A 25,021-nucleotide genomic window follows, 5' to 3' on the forward strand; every position below is an offset into this window, starting at 1 on the left:
TTCTACTCGTTGTTCAGTTTCTTCATGATAGAAATCTGCTCCTTGTTTACAGAGTCTTTTGGGAACCACTGTACGAAAATCCTCAATAATGGAAAATCTCTTTCCTCTGCAATTACTGCAAACTGGTTCCTCGTTTGCCTGGACATTGTCATCTATGGTCAGGCCTTCCTTCCCAGTCAGCATCACCCATATCTGTGTGGCCTTGGTCAGATTGTTGGCACCATTCCACTACAGCTGGTTGCAACATTGCACCGGGTCCATATACCACCAGAACTTAATGGCGAATCTGTTTGCAGTTAGACTTTCTCCCACAAGACTCGTACTGTTACTACAGCTTTGGAGTAAGTTCTCAGTTGCCACACCATTTCACTTTGTGATGTACCTGTTATCTGTGCCACAGCAAAACTCTCTCTGCTGGAAACCAAGAACATGTAACTTCTTCTGACAGTGTGCTACTCTTGTGCAGTAGTTGCAGCATGTGACAACATATGTAATTTAATTTCTGAAGTCCTTACATAATACACACTTTATTAACTCAGAGTACATAGCAGTAAGTAAATACAATGATACTGTAAAATAAGCAAATGTAGCAATGTAACAACTGAACACTAAACTGAAAATCATGCGACTTCTGTATATTCATAGAAATTCTTTTAGAATGTAGAACAGTTTCAGTAGCTTTTAAGGTACAACAATTGTGTTTCCAGTGCAAATAGTTGTTTGATAATATTCAGATCTGGAGCCCAGAGAAGATATGCTGTTTCGTCTTCAGGTTTACCAAATTGATATTAAACATTTGCAGCAATGCGATTAGCAGCATTATCATTTAGGAGGATCAACACTTACCAGAAAAAATGCTCCATTGAATGAAAATGGTCTCTTATGCCTTAATTTTGATTTTGGTGTAATCTTAAGATTGTGCAAACAATTACAGAAGCTTTACCATCCTTCATAGTTCATAAAAGATTGGCTCGATTGTGTGCTTCCCCAATGTTGCCTATATGTAGACAAGTTCTGCAGTTGGAGAAAGCAGAAAAGTGCACTCGTATAGACATAGTATGTATTTTTCTTAGTTGATCTTGAATTACAGAAGTTGATTCTTTGCATTTACCAGGTTTACAAGAGGTATGGCACTGGAAGTATTTGTAATTACCATCAACTATTTTGTCAACTCTGTTCTTTTGGCATTTATGACATTCAGTAATCATTTCTGCAACAGTAGTTTTCGTTTTAAAGATTACAGTCCTCTTTAATGCTCTCCATAGCCCCCCCCCCCCCCCCCCCCCCCCCTCTTACCCACCCACTCACCTCATGGTCCATGGACGTTGTTGGGGAGGCTTGCATGCCTCACCGATACAGATAGCTGTAGCATAGGTGCAACCACAATGGAGGGGTATCAGTTGAAAGGCCAGACAAACGTGTGGTTGCTGAAGAGGGGCAGCAGCGTTTTCAGTAGTTGCAGGAGGCAACAGTCTGGATGATTGACTGATCTGGCCTTGTAACACTAACCAAAACAGCCTTGCTGTGCTGGTACTGTGAACGGCTGAAAGCAAGGGGAAACTACAGCTGTAATTTTTCCAGAGGGCAATTCAGCTTTACTGTATGGTTAAATGATGATGGTGTCCTCTTGGGTAAAATATTCCCCCATTCGGATCTCCGGGCAGGGACTACTCAGTAAGACATTATCAGGAGAAAGAAAACTGGCGTTCTACAAATCAGAGCGTGGAATGCCAGATTCCTTAATTGGGTAGGTAAGTTAGAAAATTTAAAAAGGGAAATGGATAGGTTAAAGCTAGATATAGTGGGAATTAGTGAAGTTCGGTGGCAGGAGAAACGTGACTTCTGGTCAGGTGAATACAGGGTTATAAATACAGAATCAAATAGGGGTAATGCAGGAGTAGGTTTAATAATGAATAGGAAAATAGGAATGCGGGTAAGCTACTACAAATAGCATAGTGAACACATTATTGTGGCCAAGATAGATACGAAGCCCATGCCTACCACAGTAGTACAATTTTGTATGGCAACTAGCTCCACAGATGATGAGGAGATTGATGAAATGAGATAAAAGAAATTATTCGGACAGTGAAGGGAGACGAAAATTTAATAGTCATGGGTGACTGAAACTCGATTGAAGGAAAAGGAAGAGAAGGAAACGTAGTAGGTGAATATTGGAATAACAATGATTCAGATCCCTGTTTGCCCATTATAGACGTATTAAATCATAGTCTTTCCTCCTTTTTCAAGTAGCTCAGTGATCTGTTCATATTTTATAAAACTAATAGAGGCTAAAAATTAGCCATGATTGAAGCAGACAACAAACCCATTTTGCACTTGGAAAATTACTGACTGTAAACTTCTTTAAAAGGACAGGTAAGATAAAAATATATGAAACTGTAATCCAAAAAGTGATTTCTAAATTAAGCCAGGAGTGAACAATAGCCCAAAAAATGGGGAGGAAGCTTATTACCTATGAAAGCCAGTCATCAAAAGCAGAGAACTGCAGAAACTGAGCAGATCACTTCACATAGTATACTAAGTTAAACAAATACTGGTAGAATGAGATTTTCACTCTGCAGCAGAGTGTGCGCTGATATGAAACTTTGGTAGTTTGGAAGGTAGGAGATGAGATACTGGCAGAAGTAAAGCTGTGAATACCGGGCGTGAGTCGTGCTTCAGTAGCTCAAATGGTAGAGCACTTGCCCACGAAAGGCAAAGGTCCTGAGTTAGAGTCTCGGTCGGGCACACAATTTTAATCTGCCAGGAAGTTTCAAATACTGGTAACTTGATATAGGCATGTAATGTGAAATGATGGAAAAATTGCATGAGAAATGCTGAAAGGGGGTGTGGCTGAGATAAGAACAACACAAAGAGGATTCGATAAAATCAGGAAAGACATTAAAAGGCTGTTATTATTTTTCAGCACTGGCAACCAGCTGCTTGGTGGTATCATACTGATGATATGCCTCTCTGTAGTAATGCAACCTGACATAGATCTAGCATTATTTCAGTAAAATATGTTACCATGAGTGATTCTGTCGTGTGATATACAAAAAAGAATTGCTGCTTTTTGAAAGAACTAGTTGTCATTAAATTCCACTTACATAGTAATGAAACCAGACTCATAAAAGGGTGAACCTTACGTTTCTACAGAGTCAAGTATCTGATAACATACAATTTCTTCATTGTGTATCTATCAAGGTATTGCAGCACCAGAATCACTTGAGTGAAAGGAAGATATTAATAACTATTCTTAGTTAAGATGTTGTAATTCATCTGTTGAAAAAAAAAGAAACTTGGCATTTAAAAATGACCAAAGATCACTTCTCTGGAAATATTTCCAAGATGTACACAAATACTTTATTCTTGACTACTTAAATTTCACTTATCAAGATGTACTGCATTTAGCATATAAGAGCACCAACAATAATAACTTTAATTTCTGTCTGTTAAAAAAAAAATAATCATCAAGAAACAGTCGTTTGTGATGATTTAGAGACATTTGTGAGTGGAGTGGGCATTTTTGACAGTCAGTTCTTCTTGAATACTCACACACACACACACACACTTACCCAGCCATTTGTAGGGGACATAAAGACAATAATGAACTCTGAACCAAGTTTTGCAAACTTGTTGCCAGAGGTGAAAGAAGTGATAAATGGCAGAAAACAATCCAAAAATCAATCACAGATTAAACTGTAATTGTAATGTATAGTTTTCTTAGCCTTTTTTGTACTGGTTTTGTGTATTTTGACAGATGCTCTCTGCTTTCATCAGAAGAACATACAGAGGAGCTGCACAACCTAACAACAGTAGTTGCCCAGTTACCAGAAGTGTCTACTCTGTGTGCAGCTAGTGGAGGGTCATTAGGTTTGGTTGGTGAAGAACCATTATACTCATTTATCATGATACTAGGCCGGGCATATGAGCAAGCAACCACAGTAGCAGAGAAAAGCAGCATGAGAGAAAGGTAACAGTATCCACTCATGTTCACTTGTTTCCCATACCCAGCTTTATACAGGTACAAACACTGTCATTGTGTGAACAGTAAGAATTCAGAGTAATATGCACTATAGTATTTATCTGTCATTCATGTGTTATTTTTTGTTATAAAAATTGTGTTTATCAGAAACAGAGGTTCTTTAGAGACAGAGCCATTTCTCATCCATGCTTTAATGTGGCTGCTTGTTGTTTGATTCTTTGAATGGTCAGAAGAGTACAGTTCATAAAAAAATCTGTTATCTGTTATTGACTTTGTTGCTCTGGAATTATTCAAAAGGCATAGAAAGTCTTACCTTAGTTCTCCAATGTCATTCATTTGGTGTGTTCCCTTCAGTTTCCAGTTTATTTCATCTGTTAACCAATTTATGAACATGAGTGTGAAGACAATGTTCAAGATTGACACAATACATCTTGTCTCCACCCACTGTTATATAGTATCCAATGAATTTGACAAAAAATAATACAGTTATAAAGGTAAGCCAAGACTAGTGAGCAGCCCTAAGGAATCAGTAAGATAACTTCAAACCCATTGTTATCACAGGAGACAGAGGAAATGAAAAGTTATACAACACTACGCCCAAAATTCATGTACACATAGACACAATACTATTTTTTCCAAGAAGCATGGTTATGCTGAAAAATACATGGTTGGAATGAATGAAAGAACAATTTAAAAAACATAGGTTTTATAAATCAATTAATCAACTTTTAAATGTGTAATGTCTTTTATTCTCATCCCGTCCGGTAAGTCTCTCCTGACCCTCTGTTCTGGGCGTGACTTTTCTGAACTCCACCCATTTTCCTAAACCTCACAAGTCCCTTTCTTTCAAGCCTCTTCCTTCACATTCAACCCTTCTTGAAAACTTTAATACCTATCATATGTGTGTTCTGCCACCACTTGATGAGTAGAGGTATTTTTAAAAGGCAGTTGATGTCTGTATACCAAGAGTAAGCTTTTGAAAGTGTAAAATGTAATAAGATATTGCAGTTCCAAAGAGAATGGGGAAGAAGTTTGGAAACAGACGAGTAAGCTACAATATGTACAAAAAATTAAATGAGAATATTAAAAGTCGAAAATCAGGAAATACAAACACATGTTTAACAAAAAAGAATAGAGCAATTTGTAATTTGTTACAACTGTCATTTTAACTCGTATGAGTAGTAGTCATACAGTTGTAATTATTGTCTCAGAAGAGGGAGGAGAAAAGATTACTGGTTGATCCTCAGCTGTTGCCTATGTCTCAGCTACCAACTACACAGCGAGATGGCTTCACCATCTCCATAGCATAGAGGGATGTAGTATCAATGACTGGCACCTTACAATCCATCCACCAGCCATACAGCAAACCACTCTGTAATGTGCCTTCTACTCAACTGCAGCTCATATTGTCTACGACATCGGCTGCAGTATTTGGGAGTGCAGCAGTGCCACTGTTACCAACACTAGCTCACCTGTCCAGGCCACATGATACAAGCTTGATTTCCCCGTATCCCTCCACTCACTGTCTATGAGATGCTGCCCAGCAGTTTTCCAGTCAGTCCACGATTATTAGAGTTCCAACTCCAGTTCACTGTATCAACATTGACTTTCATCAAGTGTCATTTGTCAAACCACAGTGCATGACAGGTGGAACCAAGATGTTGGTAGTGTAACAGATGCGGACTTTGCCTGCAGAAGTGTTTTCTTACAGTGAGACTGGGTACTCAAATTTTACATTCAAGAACTGTTGTTGAGCATACATTTCTCGTTAGATCAGGGTGATCTTTCAGTTGCATTCATTCAGAAGTTGTTCTGTTTTGACTGTAACATTAGCATTATTCTTTATGTCAGTGATAAAGTTCTATTGTTCTTGATTGCCTGGGCACATCTCCCTTCTTGTATGCAACGCCCACATGACGGGATACTAAAGTTAGGTAACTAATTTTGTGTTTGTTTGCAGATACATGTCTACAGTCCTGGTACATACTAAAATTTTTGCAGACAAACAAGCAAAAACTAATTGCATAACTTTTATTCTTTTGACATGACAAATAAAACTTTTGTGACTACCTCTCTTACATCAAACAAATAGTGAAAGAACATGAAACAAATGGGTGGACAAGTAAACAATCTCACACCGCATGCTTACACAGAGTATCTTGAACCTCATTTAGTTGCTTCATTGAAAAATTCTATGCCTTCTGGCAGTCACATTAAAGTATCAGGCATTAAATTGTTCCTGCCAGGATGTATTTAATTTTAAAATTGAATTCCTTTAATGTGGGGGTCCATCTATTCAGCCACTTGCACATTAATTTCTAGTCAGTCAAGAGAGTACAGGGTTGAACTCTGTCATGGTGATTGTACATTTACCCACAAAATAATATCTAAATTTCTCTCAGCTGTGGTATATTTCCTTTCCTACACCACTGACAAATAACTTTGAAGGCTATTTTAAGAAGTTTAATAGTTCCATTAACTTTACGTAGCTGATGGAGATCTGCTTCAGTCTCTTATTTGCTGCTACTTTGTTACTATCCAGGTTAAAGTCTGCTGACAAATCCAGATGGTGCATAATTTCGGCCTTATGTAATCTTGACATTATTTGTTCAAATGCATCATTTTTCTCTGTATTCCATGGCCATGGTGCATTTCAGTGTGATATAATTTAAACTTTATCATTCAGAAATCTGTAAAATACTTGATGCTTTCATGGATTCACACCAGCGGAAGCAGTTGAGATGGTAAAATATCAATGCAGAGAATATATTATCACAGTTTATCAAGGCGTACAGAGGTGCAATCTTTGTCATTGAACCATGAGACTTGTAGGATAGCACTAAATCAGCTGTCAGAGTTTCTGTTATAAAGAAAGTTTTTGTTGTTACCTCCCCTGAAACTTTTGCCACTCTCAATTCTTTATGTATCCCCATATTGTTTATCTGTTCAATACTATGATTGTCTCTCCAAGTTTTTGATCTAAATACTGCAGAATATTAATTCATAAATTTTCTGGTTCACAGGTGTAACCGCTACTTGGCACCTATTGAGAAGTGTTCTGCAGCAGTGCTAAAAAACCCAGCTATCATATCTGGTGCAGCTCTTTCAAGGCTCTACAAAGTATCAGCCAGTCTTGTTCTGCACTGTGGGGGTCTCTTGTACCTGAGAGTGAGTACTGTAAATGTACATAATTTGCTATGATATTACACTCAACACAACACAAACATTTCAATTCTTGCAACAACAACAAAAATTAGGCTGTAAATACTTAAATGTTAATTCAGTTGCAAATTCTGTATTCAAATTTAATGAGCTGTTAGAAGCCAGTTGAGAGATCTGAGAAGTTATCACAATTAGTTCGTATTTACACTGAACTTTATGCAAGTAAATTATGGTTAGTGCCCTCATCTTCATAACAGCCAGGCGCCTCTTATCCCGGAGTCTGAGTGATCTGCCCTCCCTTTTACACTTGCCAAACCATTCCTCTCTCCTTTCCAAGGAGGAAACTATACCCGGGCTGGTGAAACATGTCACTTGACAGCTTGCGTGTGGTTGGCTACACTGCTACTGCGAGGTTGCAACAGCTGTCACCACACACACCCACAACTCCAAAGCACGTTTTGTAAATGTAAGCTACAATCAATGTTTATATGTAAGTGCAACAAAGTACGTTTTTCTAACAATAGAGAGAACGACGAAGGAGACTAAGCATTCGATAGTATATTAAACCGGGAAATGAAAACACCTGAAGTTAATGACAATATCTACAAAAAGTCATTCCAAATTGTTACAGTAATAGCTGCATGTAAAACTTCGTATAATAATGTAATCTAAGCATACCAAATAACACGCTATCCACACTCATAGAAAGAAATAAAGCAAAACGTGCATAGCCTACACGATTGCAGAGAGAAAAAGAATTAATTCTGTACACATTTACACTCACCAATTTACGATGTCAATGGCGCAATTCCATCCAGTTCTCCTTCACTATCATCAGAATCTGTGCCAAAACTGTTGTCTTCATTGTCATCATCATCATCATCATCATCATCATCATCATCATCATCATCAAGAGAAATCATTAATTGTTCATTTTCATTTATAATGCCATCTATAGTCTGTGCTTCTCTTATTAGTTTAGCAGCATGGTCTACTTTTTTCCTCCTGATACAGCATCTACAGCAGCAAGACCTTCACGTAGCAATCTTTCCACTTCTGTTATAGTAAAAGTCTTGTTGTAACTTGTAATGTACACCTTGACTTCACTCCAAACCAATTCAGTTGGATTAAAATGACAGTGATAAGGCGGTAGCCTGATTACCAAGTGACCCTGTTCACTTGCTATTTCATCTACAACGTATTTAGGCGTCACAGGCTTATTTTGTTTTATGAGCGAGTATAACAGCAGCTTTGTCATGCTCATGTACGCAGTAATGTCTCTCGCCTGCAACCACAACACCATAGTTTCTTCATGGTCACTAGTGGTGGGAGTTTTATCTAAAATCACGGAATGGTTTGGTGCATTGTCCATCACAAAAACTGTCAGAACACTAAACTGGAGCAACAAATTTTTAAACCACTGTAGAAATCATAGTTGGTCCATATGCTCATGAAAGTCACCGTTTTTTTTTTTTTTCAGATTGAAAAACTAAAAGTGCTTCAGGCACAAAGCCGTTTGACGATCCAGCATGGACCACAATTAAACGGGATCCTCTTCCTGTTGGCTGATGACCACTGCTATTCGGAGTCCCGTCTATCTAGTATTTCTCAAATGATTCTCCAGCGTTGACCCAGGTTTCATCTAACCATATGATTGAGTGTATGTCCTTTCCTACAATTTTGTGTAAGAAAATGGTACAAGCTGCAACGACATGAGCTTTTTCTAGTAACAGTTTTCGTCCATCTAACATTTTGAAACGGAAGCCCATACTTTCTAATATCATCTTAAGTGACATTTTCAACCCTGAGAAAAGTTCACTTTCTTTTAAAGAAATTAGCAACTTCGCTATTGTGGGATATTCTTTCCTTTTATAGTATCCGTATATGTGCCGACGAATTGCATCGGATTGGAAAGAATCAATACCTGTAACAGGACGAGGCTGCTTTTCTTTCTTGCCCGGAGTACTTAAAAACACACTGTTTCCACAGGGGCTTTGAGTCCTAGAGTTTTCAAGGTACGCTTAAACTTTATCAGCAGGAATCAACACATGCCCGTGAACAGAAACAAATTCTTTTTCTTCCTCGTAAAACTCATGCGTCCTCCGCAGCAATTCCAAAGGCTGACTATTTAATTGCACTCCACGGTGCAACGGATTGTCGCTTGGTGAACGACATCTTTTTAGTGACATTATTTAACAAACAAAAACTGTAGTCGAGGCAGTAATACAACATAACAGCAGGCGTTTGCACATTAACATACAAAGTTTACATGGAAGCCGGCAATATGGTAGCATCGACACCAGAGCCGGCTCTTGTTTGGTGCTGTTATTTATACTACCAACTCTACGGCACTTGGGGAGTGATCTTGAAGTGACATGTTTCAGTGATCCGGGTGTAATATTTCTGAAAGCAAGGGTATGTCATCATTTTTACTTTTAATTTTGTCTGTCATTAGCACTAAACATTTCACCTCCTGCTGTCAGGTAGTGTGTCTCACAAGTATTAGTTTTATCTTTTGAATTTTCCTTTGATACATTACTATCAGCTGTGCTGTTCCAGTTTACTGATGTGTCCCGCTCTATGGAATTGGATATTTAACATAACAACCAATGTTGACTGTGCTTTCAGTTCTCTCCATTAACATACAGTTCCATAATTTTGAAAGAAAGCATACCTGAATTTAAATTGCTATGCTGTAGTGCTCTTGCACAATTATTTGAACCGCTTGGCTTCATTGCTGCCAATTGGTACCACAGTGGCTAATTCCTTAGAATAAGAGTGATGTTGCATTGCTGTTTTGATCTGTGTCAATGGTGGTGATGTTGAAAGAATGTGTAATGAAGTAAAGGAAATAATTCAGATGGTCAAGGGAGACAGAAATGTAATTACGATGAGTAGCGGGAATTTGGTGGTAGGAAGAAGAAGAAGAGAAAGAAATAGTTGGAGAATGTGGACTGGGGGAAGGAATGAAAGAGGAAACCACCTGGTTAAATTTTACACAGGGCATAATTTAATCATCGCTAATACAAAAATTGTTAAAGAAAGTTGTTTACATGGAAGAGACCTGGAGACACAGGGAGATTTCAAATAGGTTAGATAACACTTAAGACAGAGATTTCTAAACCAGATTTTAATCTGCAGAACATTTTCAGGGGCAGATATGGATTCACAATTTATTAGTTACCAACTGCACATTACAACTGAAGAATTTGCAAAATGTAGGAAATTAAGAACATGGGACCTAGATAAATTGAAAATACCAGATGGTGATGGTCATGGTGATGATGATGGTGAGAGATAAGAGGGAACATTAGACAGTGATCGACTGAAACAGTGGTAAGAAACCTAGTATAACATGAATGGGTAACCTAGAGAAATGAATGGGAAAGGCAACAGAGAATCAAATATGCAAAATGACAAAGCCCAGTAGTAGTCCTTGTATAACACAAAAAATTGAATCTAACCAGAGAAAGGAGAATATACGAAAATACAGCAGACAAAAAGGAATATAAGCAGATAAAAATGAGGTGAGAGGAAGTGCAAAATGACAATGCAGAAGTGGCTGGAGGAGAAATCTAAGGATATAAAAGCATGCATATATACAGGAAAGGTAGATGCCAACTACAGGAAGATTAAAGAGACCTTTGGAGAAAAGTGAAGCAGATGTATGAATACCAAGAGCTCAAATTGCAAGCCAGCACTAAGCAAAGAAGAGAAAGCTGGAAGGCGGGAGGAATATGTAATAGGGAAATGAACTTAAAAATAATGCTAGGCAAAGGGAAGAGGAAGCATGTGAATATAAGTTGGAAGATACAATTCTGTGAGAAGAATTTGACTTAGCACTGAAAGACCTAAGTTGAAACAGTGCTCCTGAAGTAGATGACATCCTGTCAGAATTATTGAGGTCCTTGGGAGATCGAGCCAAAACAAAACTATTCCACACGGTGTGCAAGAAATATGTGATAGGCAAAATACCCTCACATTTCAAAACGAATCTAATTCCAATTCCAAAGGAGGCAGATGCTAAAAGATGTGAATATTACCATATCATAAGTTCAGAGAACGTTGACTGGAATACACTCTGTGAAATTCTGAAGGTAGCAGGAATAAAGTGCAGGGACTGTTTACAACTTCTACAAAAACCAAACAGCAGGTATAAGGGTTGAGGAGCATGAAAAGGAAGCAGCGGGTGAGAAGGGAGTGAGACAGGGTTGTAGCCTGTCACCAATGTTATTCAGTCTGTAGGTTGAGTAAGCTGTGAAGAAAATATAGGAGAAATTTGGAAATGAAACTAAAGTTCAGGAAGTCAAACAATGGAAATTTGAGGTAGGAATATCAACAATGTAGGAAAAGATAGATTGCTACTTACCGTAAAGAAGACACGTCAAGTTGCAGACAGACAGGATTAAAAGACACTCATATGTAGCTTTCGGCCACAGTCTTCGTCAGCACACACACACACACACACACACACACACACACACACACACACACACACACACCTACCTCACACCAACTCCAGCATCTGGGGCCAGAACACTTTTGGCATTATGGTTTCAAGATGCTGGAGTTGGTGGTCGTGTGTGTGTGTGTGTGTGTGTGTGTGTGTGTGTGTGTGTTTTTGTCTCTCTCTCTTTACTAATAAAGACTGTGGCCAAAAGCTACACCTGAACGTCTTTTAATCGTGCCTGTCTGCAACTTGATGTGTCTCCTTTATGGTAAGTAGTACTCTATCTCTTCCTACATTGTTCAAGTTGAGGAAGAATAAATAAAAACTTTGTGGTTTCCTGATGATTGTAATTCTGTCAGACAGGAGTTGGAGGAGCAGTTGAATGGAATTCGTAGTGTGTTGAAAAGAGATAATAAGGTGAACATCAGCAAAAGTAAAATAAGGCTAATGAAATGTAGTTGAATTAAATCATGGGGGGCAGAAGGAATTAAATTAGGAAATGAGCAACTAAAAGTAGTAAATGAGTTTTGCCATTTCGGTAGTACAATAACTGATATATATACACTCCTGGAAATTGAAATAAGAACACCGTGAATTCATTGTCCCAGGAAGGGGAAACTTTATTGACACATTCCTGGGGTCAGATACATCACATGATCACACTGACAGAACCACAGGCACATAGACACAGGCAACAGAGCATGTACAATGTCGGCACTAGTACAGTGTATATACACCTTTCGCAGCAATGCAGGCTGCTATTCTCCCATGGAGACGATCGTAGAGATGCTGGATGTAGTCCTGTGGAACGGCTTGCCATGCCATTTCCACCTGGCGCCTCAGTTGGACCAGCGTTCGTGCTGGACGTGCAGACCGCGTGAGACGATGCTTCATCCAGTCCCAAACATGCTCAATGGGAGACAGATCCGGAGATCTTGCTGGCCAGGGTAGTCGACTTACACCTTCTAGAGCACGTTGGGTGGCACGGGATACATGCGAACGTGCATTGTCCTGTTGGAACAGCAAGTTCCCTTGCCGGTCTAGGAATGGTAGAACGATGGGTTCGATGACGGTTTGGATGTACCGTGCACTATTCAGTGTCTCCTCGACGATCACCAGAGGTGTACGGCCAGTGTAGGAGATCGCTCCCCACACCATGATGCCGGGTGTTGGCCCTGTGTGCCTCGGTCGTATGCGGTCCTGATTGTGGCGCTCACCTGCACAGCGCCAAACACGCATACGACCATCATTGGCACCAAGGCAGAAGCGACTCTCATCGCTGAAGACGACACGTCTCCATTCGTCCCTCCATTCACGCCTGTCGCGACACCACTGGAGGCAGCCTGCACGATGTTGGGGCGTGAGCGGAAGACGGCCTAACGGTGTGCGGGACCGTAGCCCAGCTTCATGGAGACGGTTGCGAATGTTCCTCGCCGATACCCCAGGAGCAACAGTGTCCCTAATTTGCTGGGAAGTGGCGGTGCGGTCCCCTACGGCACTGCGTAGGATCCTACGGCCTCGGCGTGCATCCGTGCGTCGCTGCGGTCCGGTCCCAGGTCGACGGGCACGTGCACCTTCCGCCGACCACTGGCGACAACATCGATGTACTGTGGAGACCTCACGCCCCACGTGTTGAGCAATTCGGCGGTACGTCCACCCGGCCTCCCGCATGCCCACTATACGCCCTTGCTCAAAGTCCGTCAACTGCACATACGGTTCACGTCCACGCTGTCGCGGCATGCTACCAGTGTTAAAGACTGCGATGGAGCTCCGTATGCCACGGCAAACTGGCTGACACTGACGGCGGCGGTGCACAAATGCTGCGCAGCTAGCGCCATTCGACGGCCAACACCGCGGTTCCTGGTGTGTCCGCTGTGCCGTGCGTGTGATCATTGCTTGTTCTGCCCTCTCGCAGTATCCGGAGCAAGTATGGTGGGTCTGACACACCGGTGTCAATGTGTTCTTTTTTCCATTTCCAGGAGTGTAATACAGACTAGCTAATATAAAAAGTATTTCTGTGAAAGGGGAATTTGTTCACATTTAATGTAAATTTAAGTGTTAGGAAGTCTCTTCGTAGCATATTTGTTTGGAGTGTGATCTTCTATGGAAGTGAAACAAAGACTTACTAGCAGTTCATAAAATAAGTTTTTGAACTGTGGCACTACAAAAGAGTGCTGTAGATTTGATAAGCAAATAACTAATGAGGAGGTACTAAATTGAGTTAGGTAAAAATGAAATTTATGATACAATTTGACTAAAAGAATGGACGTAAGTTTTTGGGATAAAAATTGTAGAGGGACCAAAGGATGAATAATGAATACAGTAAGAAGGTTCAAATTGATGTAGTTATTCGAAGAGGCTTGTATCAAACTAGTCTTTGGCCTGAAGAGCAACACACAAATCTTTATCTTAGCAAAATCAGTCTTATTTCCATTGAGTTATCACTTTTTCTACCCTCCAATGATATCAAATGTAGATTCTACCATAGACACAGTAAGTGATACCTACAATATAACAGTAAGCCAAACACATTAAATGAAAAGTACATAATTAATACATTGCTATTCTGGTTATAAAAATCAAAACTTGTCCCATTACTTGTTATACTTGACATTTGGTATGTTTTATTCAGTTCTGTTCATGTTATGTATTACAACATATTCTCACAATATTTCAACTTTTTTTTCTTCTTTTTCCAGTCAACACCCAATTGCCTCTTACCTATGCTAGTCTCCCATCTGCTGCTCCCTCATGCAGTATACAGACCAGAGTCACAACTGCATCCCAATGTAGCTAATGCTTTGCGGCGTACAATAGCTGCATTTGTGAGAGGCATAGCTCGTTTGTACCAGAATGGTGATCCTTACGTGAACCGCACTCTGAGAGATATTGTGTTACTGTATGTTCCACGACTGGCACCTCCAGTTTCAGCATCTTCTGGAGGTGTCTTTGCCAGAGTAACAAGTGCTACACAGATGCAGCATCCACTATTGGGATGCTTTGTTGAAGACAGCATTATGGGTAAGGAAGCAGAAGTTATTTTGGACCTGGTGGCTGAAGTCCATCTCAAAGTCAGAGGAGCCACTCCCACAAGTCAGCATGCACAAGTGGTATGAATTTTTTTCCCACAATACTGTTAATTACATAAGTAGTTACTCTAATTATTATTTTTACCTCATCAGTATTATTCACAACTCTTTGTTTCAGAAAATGAAATAAATTACAGCATGTTTTTCAAATTACCGCACACATTCTGTGTAATATGAGAACAAATAAGCCCTCGGTCACAAATATTAAGTCAAAATTGACCAGGTTTCGACACTACTATGAGCGTCGTCTTCAGAATTAGACTAACTGCTCTAAAACATGCAACAAGACTCATCTTGTTGAAATCCTTGTTCACAGTACAGTACAAGACTAATCTTGTTGCATTAGACAAGAGCATGTTGAATGCTCCTGCACTGGTCTGTCCAGCTCCACTTTCGGCCGCAGACAAGAAAGCAAAGTCTCTTTGAAAATGGTGTCTTATGCAATGATTACGTAAACCTCATTTAAACTGAAGCTGATTTTTACTGCTGGAAACAAAAACCTCTTAAGGACTGAATATATAGGGAACGGACTATAAGGATTCAAAGATTCTTACAGAGGTTCCTGCAAGCTGTACAGCCATTTTCTTTACACAGTACTTTTACTGCTGGCTTCTGCTCACCTTTGTTCCTGAATCTTACAATACTGTAGTTCTTATTTCAGTACCCTTGTAATGTATTTTAATGTTTTTTTTTTTTCTGTTAGGCTCTATCTCTTGTCATGGACCTGCTCCAAACAAAGAACTTGAGCGATACAGTCCTTCACCTAGTTATCAGCCGCACCCTTACAAATCTTCTGGAAATTGCAATGTTTGTGGAGGAGAAAAATCCTTGTAAGAAACAAGCTGCAGATATTGTACGAGTGATTGTCACATCAGCTGTATTCCAGAATACATCTGAGTTACAGTAAGTGTGAAGAAATAATCAGAGCTATGTTGCTTGCTGTTTTGTGGAATAATTGTAAATTACGAATTGTGTAGCTGAATGTTCATATTTAATACGATTATAACAGAGTGCATTGGTTTTAAAATAAATTTGTATGAAAAATAGTTTGGAAGTAATTCAAAAACATTTTCTTCACATAATGAGACACATGCCGTGAAGTAAGAAGAGAGTTTAGTAATAACAGCTCTTTGTTTATCTGTTAGGGTCACACAGAATATGTGCCACACAAAATACATTTTCATATACGTACTGTATAGGACTTACTCTCTGAACACAATCTGTTTCTGATCTCTCTCTCTTCCTCTGCCCAAATTTCTGAAGATCTCTTGAAAAGTTTTCCTCTCCTTGTTTCTATTTCAGTTACTTTAACTGCACTGATACAATTATATACTGTTAAAAAACAAAAATGTAATTCAGTTTTCCGGACTAAGTGTATGTAATAACACTAGTAAAGGCTCATTCAGTTCATTTTGCTTGATACCACAGATTCCAACTACTCCATATTCTTATCAGTCACACAGCTTTCTTCCATTGTATATACCTTGTCTCAAACACTACAATCTTTTTAAACTATGACATAAAAAGTTTGTAAAACAGGTCATGTTTAGTGAGTTAGCATATTAGCTGCTATGTATAGGATACGCTTTCCTCCCGAACAAGTGATTCATTAATGTTACATTAAACATTATAGTAATTTCAAAATAATGGAATGTATTGAAGTTTCTGTTCTTTTATCTCTTCCAGATCACAGTTTGTTGCAATTGTGGCACGAATTTGTCAGCACCACTTAGCCTTCAATACCCAGCCTTTCACACGCCTCATGATAACATTGAGCAGTGTGTCTCCAGTAATAGTTACCAATTGTCTTCCACATATCAAAGAGGCAGTTACACATGTGGAAAGGCTGCGTGGTGTCGGTTATGATGCTGGTCTCAGGTAAGCCAAAATTTTATGTGCTCTTTTATAAGCTGAGTTTCTGAATAGGCAATATATCTCTGTGGTAGGGTTACATTTACTAAGTAGATTAATACAATTAACAATCTCATTATGAAGTGATCATCACCTAGCCATTTTTCACTGATCAATTGTTTAAGATGTTCGTGATGACATACTGGTGATTTATTTCCACCGAACCTAAATAACTCTACAATATGGCATATACTACGAGGTAAAAAAAAAATAATACCACCATATCAATATAATTTTGAGATTGCGCCACAGTGACATGCACAGCCCACCAGGATAAACAGTGATGTTTTGGTAGGCAAACCCACATGAGAAACAACCAGCCAGGAACCTCTGTCTTTACTGAAAATCATTATTTCCCAATTTTCATTCATATTTCGAATAGTATATATCATATTTTGATCTGTTTTATAACTTTATTAATTTTTATTGGCATTTTTAGATATTTTATAAAAATGTCAAAAAAAAATCTTTATTTTTTTATGGGTTCAGATAGAGATGTAAGAGTTTTAGAAAATTGGAGATAAATAGTAATAGATAGAGCAAATCTATTTACTATGTTGTTGTTGTTGTTGTTGTTGTTGTCTTCAGTTCAGAGACTGGTTTGATGCAGCTCTCCATGCTACTCTATTCTGTTCAAGCTGCTTCATCTCAAAGCGCCTACTGCAACCTACATCTTTCTGCATCTGCTCTCTCTACAATTTTTAACCCTCAGCACTTCCCTCCAATACAAAATTGGTGATTCTTTGATGCCTCTGAGTGTGTGCTACCAATTGATCCATTCTTCTAGTCAAGTTGTGCCACAAAGACCTTTTCTCCCCAGTTCTATTCAGTACCTCCTCATTAGTTATATGATCTACCCATCTAATCTTCAACATTCTTCTGTAGCACCACATTACGAAAGCCTCTATTCTCTTCTTGTCTAAATTATTTATCCTCCATGTTTGACTTCATACATGACTACATTCTATACAAATACTTTCAGAAAAGACTTCCTGACACTTAAATCTATTCTCAATGTCAACAAATTTCTCTTCTTCAGAAACGCTTTCCTTGCCATTGCCAGTCTACATTTTATATCCTCTCTACTTCGACCATCATCAGTTATTTTGCTCCCCAAAAAGCAAAACTCATCTACTACTTTAAGAGTCTCATTTCCTAATCTAATTCCCTCAGCATCACCTGATTTAATTTGCCTACATTCCATTATCCTCGTTTTGCTTTTGTTGATGTTCATCTTATATCCTCCTTTCAAGACACTATCCATTCCGTTCAACTGCTCTTCCACGTCATTTGCTGTCTGTGACAGAATTACAATATCATCCGCGAACCTTAAAGTTTTTATTTCTTCTCCTTGGATTTTAATACCTACTTCGAGGGGGACTGATGACCTTAGCTGTTTAGTCCCCCTTAAACATCCCAACAACCACCACTACCACCTACTCCGAATTTTTCTTTTGTTTCCTTTACTGCTAGCTCAATATACAGATTGAATAACGCTGGGGAGGGCTACAACCCTGACTCACTCCCTTCTCAACCACTGCTTCCCTTTCGTGCCCCTCGACTCTTATAACTGCCATCTGTTTCTGTACAAATTGTAAATAACCTTTCGCTCCCTGTATTTGACCCCTGCCACCTTCAGAATTTGAAAGAGAATATTCCAGTCATCATTATCAAAAGCTTTCTGTAAGTCTGCAAATGCTAGAAATGCAGGTTTGCCTTTCCTCAATCTATTTTCTAAGGTAAGTCATAGGGTCAGTATTATCTCACATGTTCCAACATTTCTATGGAATCCAGACTAATCTTCCCCGAGGTTGGCTTCTACCAGTATTACCATTCATCTATAAAGAATTCATGTTGGTATTTTGCAGCTGTGACTTATTAAACTGATAGTTTAGTAATTTTCACACCTGTCAACACCTGCCATCTTTGGGATTGAAATTATTATATTCTTCTTGAAGTCTGAGGGTCACGGAATGCACAAATAACTAAACATGCAGCTGAAAAAGGGAGAGACTCATTCATTAACAAATTTTGACTCATAATTTTCGTAGGTAGGTAAAAAGACCACAATCCTGAAATATTTATATTTACTAAGTAGACGGTACTGATGAACATTGTAACTGTTCCTTAAACATGTACCCCCTGCACTTGGATTCCAGATTTTCTGTAAAAGAAAATAGGTTGTAATTAAACAATAGTATGAGTTGTATGAATAACACACTGAAGTAAAGTAACTTGTGCCGGGAAGGGAAACCACTACCTATTTCAGAAAACAAATCTGAAACACAATTAGTGCAAGTATTGTAAAATCCTATAGTCTCTCATGAAAAAAAAAGCATGTGTGGTACTACACAAAAAATAAACAGTTCATAATAAAATTGAAAAAAGTTGGAGGGCAGGCAAATGAAGCACAAAAATTACTAGCCACCAATTTCAATGTTTGCTTCCTGACATTGGCAGCCAACATTGAAACTGTCAAGAAATATTGAAAATATATAGAACTGTCTGTAAGTGAATAAGATTGACACTAGGAACACTGTGACCACCACTGATAGATATTAATTTTAATAATAAAGTGATAACAAAAATCATTGCCACTAAAAGCCAGTAATTTTTCTGGCTATATGATGGTGTTTTTAGCAGAGTATTGCTTTCAGATTGTCAAACTGCCTGCAAGCTATCATTGACAGTCAATGATTCAAGATATGTTTTCTAAGTAATTTAAACATTCTGACCTTCTAGAATAGTGGAAATTCGTAGATCACCTCTAATTGCAGACATATTTTGCTTCTCCCAGTTTCTTCACACATTTTTGAGAAAGTTTTCTACTGATTGTTCACAGCATAACTGTTAACTGCCTTTTAAGTTTGGCATTAACGGGGAGGGATAATACGTGACCATGTGACCTCATAAGTGATGTCCTGCCAGAGCTAAACAACCTAACTCATTCTGCTTCCATGTTTTGTGGTCTTAAACAAGACCTTTCATTGTTTGAACCAGTACTAAATCTTTTTAAGTTCCCTTTTTGTGTGAATAGGCATGAATTTATAACAGAAATCAGAGGGTGGCATTGATTACGCGTACCAGAGAAATATTAATCCAAATTCAATTTGGGGAACATAAACATGGAGTCACATATGGTTTAGTATCAAATCATCTACTGTTCCTGACCGACATAAGACTTTCCAGTGACTTTTTAAGTGATATTTCAATAACTGTAAAGCTTGCTCATGATACTAGTGTATTGACCAAGGGCCTAATCTCAATCATATTACACTCGGTGCACATGATTAATGAACAGGCCTGCAACTGTTTCATTTCAAACAGCCTTAATCTCGCAAATATAAAAAGAAGTTCACATCATTTGTTTCACAAATATAGTTATGACAAAATATTCTCAAAATAATTTATTCTACAAAGGGCTGCCTCCTACTTTCTGACAGAGAATGAAAAATATTTACTAGAACAAGTGGTGGTGTTCATGGTGTCATCAGGTCAATGATAAGCTGCATATGGGCCATGGTTTGTTATATCTGCATTAAACAAAATATTTTTTTGTGTGTAAAATTTCACAAGGTCCATGTAAATAAAAAAAGTTGAAGTTGAGTTCAAAATACAGAGGAAAAAAACTAAAGCAGCTCATTTGATCACATTTGTGGCTAAGAAGTCTCTTTCAGAGTCTACTGGCTTATTTTTCATACTTTTGCTCCATGTTGTCTTGCAGACATATGTTCTGGAGCAATTCAGCCAAAGTAAACTAAGAATTTATTCAGCCAACATCAGCAGTAAAAATACAGTGTTCATTGAATAAATATGTTGCAGAGATGTCTACAAAGATCTTGGAATTGATCTCAGTAGAATTTGTGTATAATAAAATAAATCCTATTGTTTTTAATTGTGACTGACACAACGGAGGTTCAAGAAGGGGGGGGGGGGAGAATCCTCTGTCGTTTCCTCATATAGGGCTTAGAGTGGGGTTCTGTATTGTGGTGAGGTGGTCATCAACAATTTCCACAAGATTAAGAATTAATGATTCCTGTTAGCTTCATCACTAGGATTATGCTAATTGTAAGTGGCCTCTATTCCTACAAGACTGTTTTATTATAAATAAGAAGTATCATCCCATTTGGGTATAAAATTAGCAGCAGGAGATAAACATCTGCTATTTAATGTAATTGAAGACTGTAATCTTACCCTTCCACCATCACTATTAAAATTCTGTCTTTGCACAAATTTTGAAAGCTTAGAGAGGCACAAGATAAACAAAAGAAAAAGTTTTTACTTATCTTCATTATTTTGTTGTTGTTGTTGGCTAATTCTTGTTGTGTCCAGTATTACATTCTTGAAGCTGTAATTTTATAACGTTCTGGGTTCCTGAAGACGAGATAACCGATGAAGATTTGCCTATTGCTATGAATACCTTTTCATTTTATCCCATTCTTCTAAATCACACCAACTTTACAATTTTCACTTCTATCATGCCACAAATTATATTATTGGAGACAATTAAAAACACGTCTGATCCCATCAGAGGCATACCCTTTACCACTAACTTTCTTCAGTACTAACAATATTCCAAAGAGTTAACAAAGCAAAAGAGTTTACAAATTTCCTTTACCAAAGAAGAATCTTCACTAAAATATATCATTATTTTGTAAATCTAGCCAGAAATAAATTTAATAATTAGCATTAGATTGTGTGATTAGTAATATGAATTTTAAGTATAGCAGAAGTTTCGTAATTTAAAATATTTTTAAAAGAGTTGTACTTTTAACTGTACGTACAGAGTACTAACAAATGAATTTCTTTTTACATATTTTAGCCCGAAACATAACACATTGTATACAAAATCATATGAATTCTTTTAGTGAAATGGCTGATATAATTTTAACCCATACAAGAACTGATAGTATATATGGTATCAGTTATTTCTATAAAAAAAGGGGTAATGCTAGAGGAGGGTGACCCATTATAACATCCCTGAAGTTTTTTCAAAAGCAGCAACCTATTAAGACACAGAAAAAAACTAGAAATATTGCTGATATTACGAACAATTATGTCAAAGGAATTGTTGTTACAGCATATCCTACAGCCTTCTTGGCCTCAGTCTTCGCTATCCCCTGTCCCTCACCCATCTTTACTCCTGTCCCCATGCCTCCTACTTCACCCAATTAATTTACTCTCACACGTACGTCGTCACAATCCTGCAACTCTGTTCTTCCATCGGAATGGACACACACACACACACACACACACACACACACACACACACACACACACACACACACACACACACACACCTCCATTTCATTATGTGTCACATCACAACTCCCTAACCTGCAGTGGGGCAACCTCATCGGTGCCACATTCCTATCCTCCTATCCCTTGTTGTCTCTTTCTACCACCTGTCAGCCTCCCTTTCCCCTGCTGCCCAGCTGATCCTCCCCACTTCTTTTTTTGATCTTATCTGTGCTGTTCTATAAGAACCTCCCACCCCACTTGAGCTCCACTCCAGCAAAATATAGTTACTCAGGACGATAAGTGTGTGCGATGTGCTCTAGGAAAGGAGTTATCTTAAACCTGAATAATGTTTTCAGTTTTGTTCAAATATTTGTTGACTGCTAAGTGCCTCAGCAAGAGTGAGTGGTCACCTTTACTCTCTCCACTATTTACAACCCATCCATGGCTTTCTTGTACTATTAGCTCAAGTAAAAATGGATACCTTGTTTTAGCTTAGCAGTAGTTAATTAAAAATATGGTTCCTAACAGCTGCTTCACTTTCTTAAAGTGTGCCTTATTTCATCCTATGTCCTTGGAGATTTTCCTCTATTATGGAACAAAATGTATGAGTAAACAAAATCTGGCCAAAGCCTGAGTGCCAGTGGCTGCACTGATAACCAGGCCTGAACTAAACTGTGCTGGCGTACCAGTCATTTTAACTGAACATATTTAAGTTTCATTTTAATAAAAATTTTGTGTTAATTTTTTATTCAGGAGATGTTTAGAGAAGATAGAAGAAGCTGCAGCTTCCTCAAGTCATGGGACCATGTGACGGGCCACATTGGTGGATCAGCATAAGTTTCTTCACTTGCATCATTCTGTCAATTTACATGATATGTAAAACTAAGCTTTTTGTACATGTTTGTTTATTTATTTATTGTTGAAAAGCAATGTTATGACCATCTTTGCATGGTTTATAGTTTTATATGTGTATATTTGTAAAAAAGCTTTTGTAGTGAAAACTTTTGTATCTACAGCTTTGTGAAAAATATATATGAAAAAAATTGTGATGAATTAGAAATGATCTCTCAGTAAAATATTGAATTGTTCTACAATGTTTAGCAAATTGAAAGGAATAGGAAAGTGGTCGTCTGGACATCCAACATCCAAAAACAGAGAATAGTTCTACAGCTGAGGCATAATCCAAAACAGTACAAGTTTTTGTCATTAGTGCATTTGTTTCCCAAAGTCTGTTGCTTTCACCTAGCTAAAAATGCCAATATTACGTGAAGGACTACACCACTATTAAAACATTCACTAAGAAGTGATCAGTTGGTACCTTTCTCTTAGCTGAGATGTTATAAGCCTCAGCATACAACAGACATTAAATATATAAATTGTGTAAATGATAACTGTTTACAACATACCACCGTGGTGGAGGTGGTCAAGGTGAAGAATTTGATACGGAACACATCTTGCAGCGTGTTACACCAGGAAATAACCTCAAATTGGTCTGCAGAAGCCACCTAAGCTAGAGCGCATGCACAATCAAGATTTTCAATATCCTCTTGCTCTTTTAGGCCACTGGTTTAGTCAGCTATTACATTAACATTATAAATTTAAACTCTTCTGTGACAATAATGAAAGAAAAAATACTTTCTTAAATATTATGCAGAAACTAACTCTTACAAGCACAGCCATTTCATAGTAAGAGGGCTGGAGAAACAACATTACTTAATTGTTAATTTTATGCTTTTAAAATCATAATATTTTGAGGTAAAATTTATACAGGTGTCAATTTTACACTTTGTAAGTGCAAGAACAAGAGGTTTTTAATATTAAAGGATGATTTTAGGCAAAATCTTGCACATTGTGCATGCACTGTTGCATAGATGGAGTCTTGTTGGTCAGTTTGAGGCTGTTTCCCGACTTGATAGACACCAAGTGTCCTGTATCAATTAGATCACCTCAACTTCACCTATGCCACTGTGGTATGTTGTAAATAGTTATCATGTAGTAAGTTTCATGAGGCTATGAACAGAAAGAATTTAATGGAAAGATTTATTCCAACAAATACATTAAGTGTTGGGCTATTTTTCAACACATTCACCACCAATATTCAGACATTAATCATACCATGGGACCAACTTTTGTAATCATTTGTAACAGAAGTCTGACACCTAAGCATTCCATGCTATTATTTTCTGAAGAGCCCATTGCAATTTTCACTTTGTTCCACAATAATGCTCAGCATTCATTTCTCACCTCTGGTTAGGAATTTGATGAGGAGAAGTCCCCAGTTGTCCTAGAACTCTGAACACAGTACTCTCTTCACCAGTGTAGTCTGCTTGAATTTTGTCTTATGGGGAGAGCCACTGGGACATCAAAGCAGTGACTGCTGCTTGGTTTCTGGGGCATTGCTTGCAAATCATGTGTGCTGATCAGTCATTATGGTACCTCTCCAGGAAAGTTGAAACTACCCCATCTATTAGGCTTTGTGTTCAGAAGTCAGTTGCTTCAGAGCCTATGTGGTGCTGTGATGTCCGGAATTAAAAAAAAAATGGAGGGTGGTAATTTTTTGTTTTTGTTTTGTTGAAAGGAAAGAAAGAAAAAAGGGTGAATAAAGGTGAAGGGAAGTGGTTCTATTTTTACTGGAATGAACTTATTGATGGACATCACAAAAATTTATTTTACCTATATTTTTTTTTTTTTTTTTTTTACTCATCGAAGAAGACAACACAACACATATAAAAGAAATCATCACACTATTATTATCTACAGAATGATCGTTTCACAAGACACTTTCTAGCTCGACTGACTCTTAAGACTGAACAAGACTCGACTGACTCTACTCTCTCTCTGGACCACAGCCTCTTCACGTCCCTCTGGACCAGAGATTTCAACTGTGATCCGCACGCCGATTATTTAATTAATCGTACAGCCGCTGAGCGCGCGCTTGGCGCGTCATTTAAATGGGGTTAAACGCACACCGCGAGAGGCGTGGGCTAGCGGTGTCTTACAGGTATCGCCACACGGCCCCCTCTACTGGTGCGTAAGTTTTTCAAACTTCGCGGCAGTACCAGATTTGAGTTGACGAACAAGGTTGTGCAGTGTTTGCACCAGCATTATACAACATTTTCAAACATATGACAAGTACATACATATATAAAGAATTATAGCCTAAAGTACAAAGTTTAAGTAAATATA

At 38.2% G+C, this 25,021-nt stretch overlaps 1 protein-coding gene across 3 annotated transcripts in view; it reads left to right on the forward strand.

The window, feature by feature from the left end:
• LOC126285335 (protein MMS22-like) overlaps positions 1-22,918 on the forward strand; it is a 112,500-nt gene extending 89,582 nt beyond the window's left edge. The window contains exons 14-19 of one of the 3 annotated variants that reach the window (XM_049984651.1): positions 3,758-3,970; positions 7,006-7,150; positions 14,294-14,704; positions 15,387-15,586; positions 16,370-16,561; positions 22,589-22,918. In XM_049984651.1, the coding sequence (XP_049840608.1) occupies positions 3,758-3,970; positions 7,006-7,150; positions 14,294-14,704; positions 15,387-15,586; positions 16,370-16,561; positions 22,589-22,646 (1,219 nt within the window). In that variant the 3' untranslated portion in view covers positions 22,647-22,918. Of the gene's footprint in view, positions 1-3,757; positions 3,971-7,005; positions 7,151-14,293; positions 14,705-15,386; positions 15,587-16,369; positions 16,562-22,588 lie in introns of those variants that run through there. The other 2 variants (XM_049984652.1, XR_007551620.1) reach the window with 2 other exon arrangements.
• Positions 22,919-25,021: the final 2,103 nt, after the last annotated feature.

Source organism: Schistocerca gregaria, chromosome 8 (assembly GCF_023897955.1).
Source record: "Schistocerca gregaria isolate iqSchGreg1 chromosome 8, iqSchGreg1.2, whole genome shotgun sequence".
In the NCBI taxonomy this organism is placed as follows: Eukaryota; Metazoa; Arthropoda; class Insecta; order Orthoptera; family Acrididae; genus Schistocerca; species Schistocerca gregaria.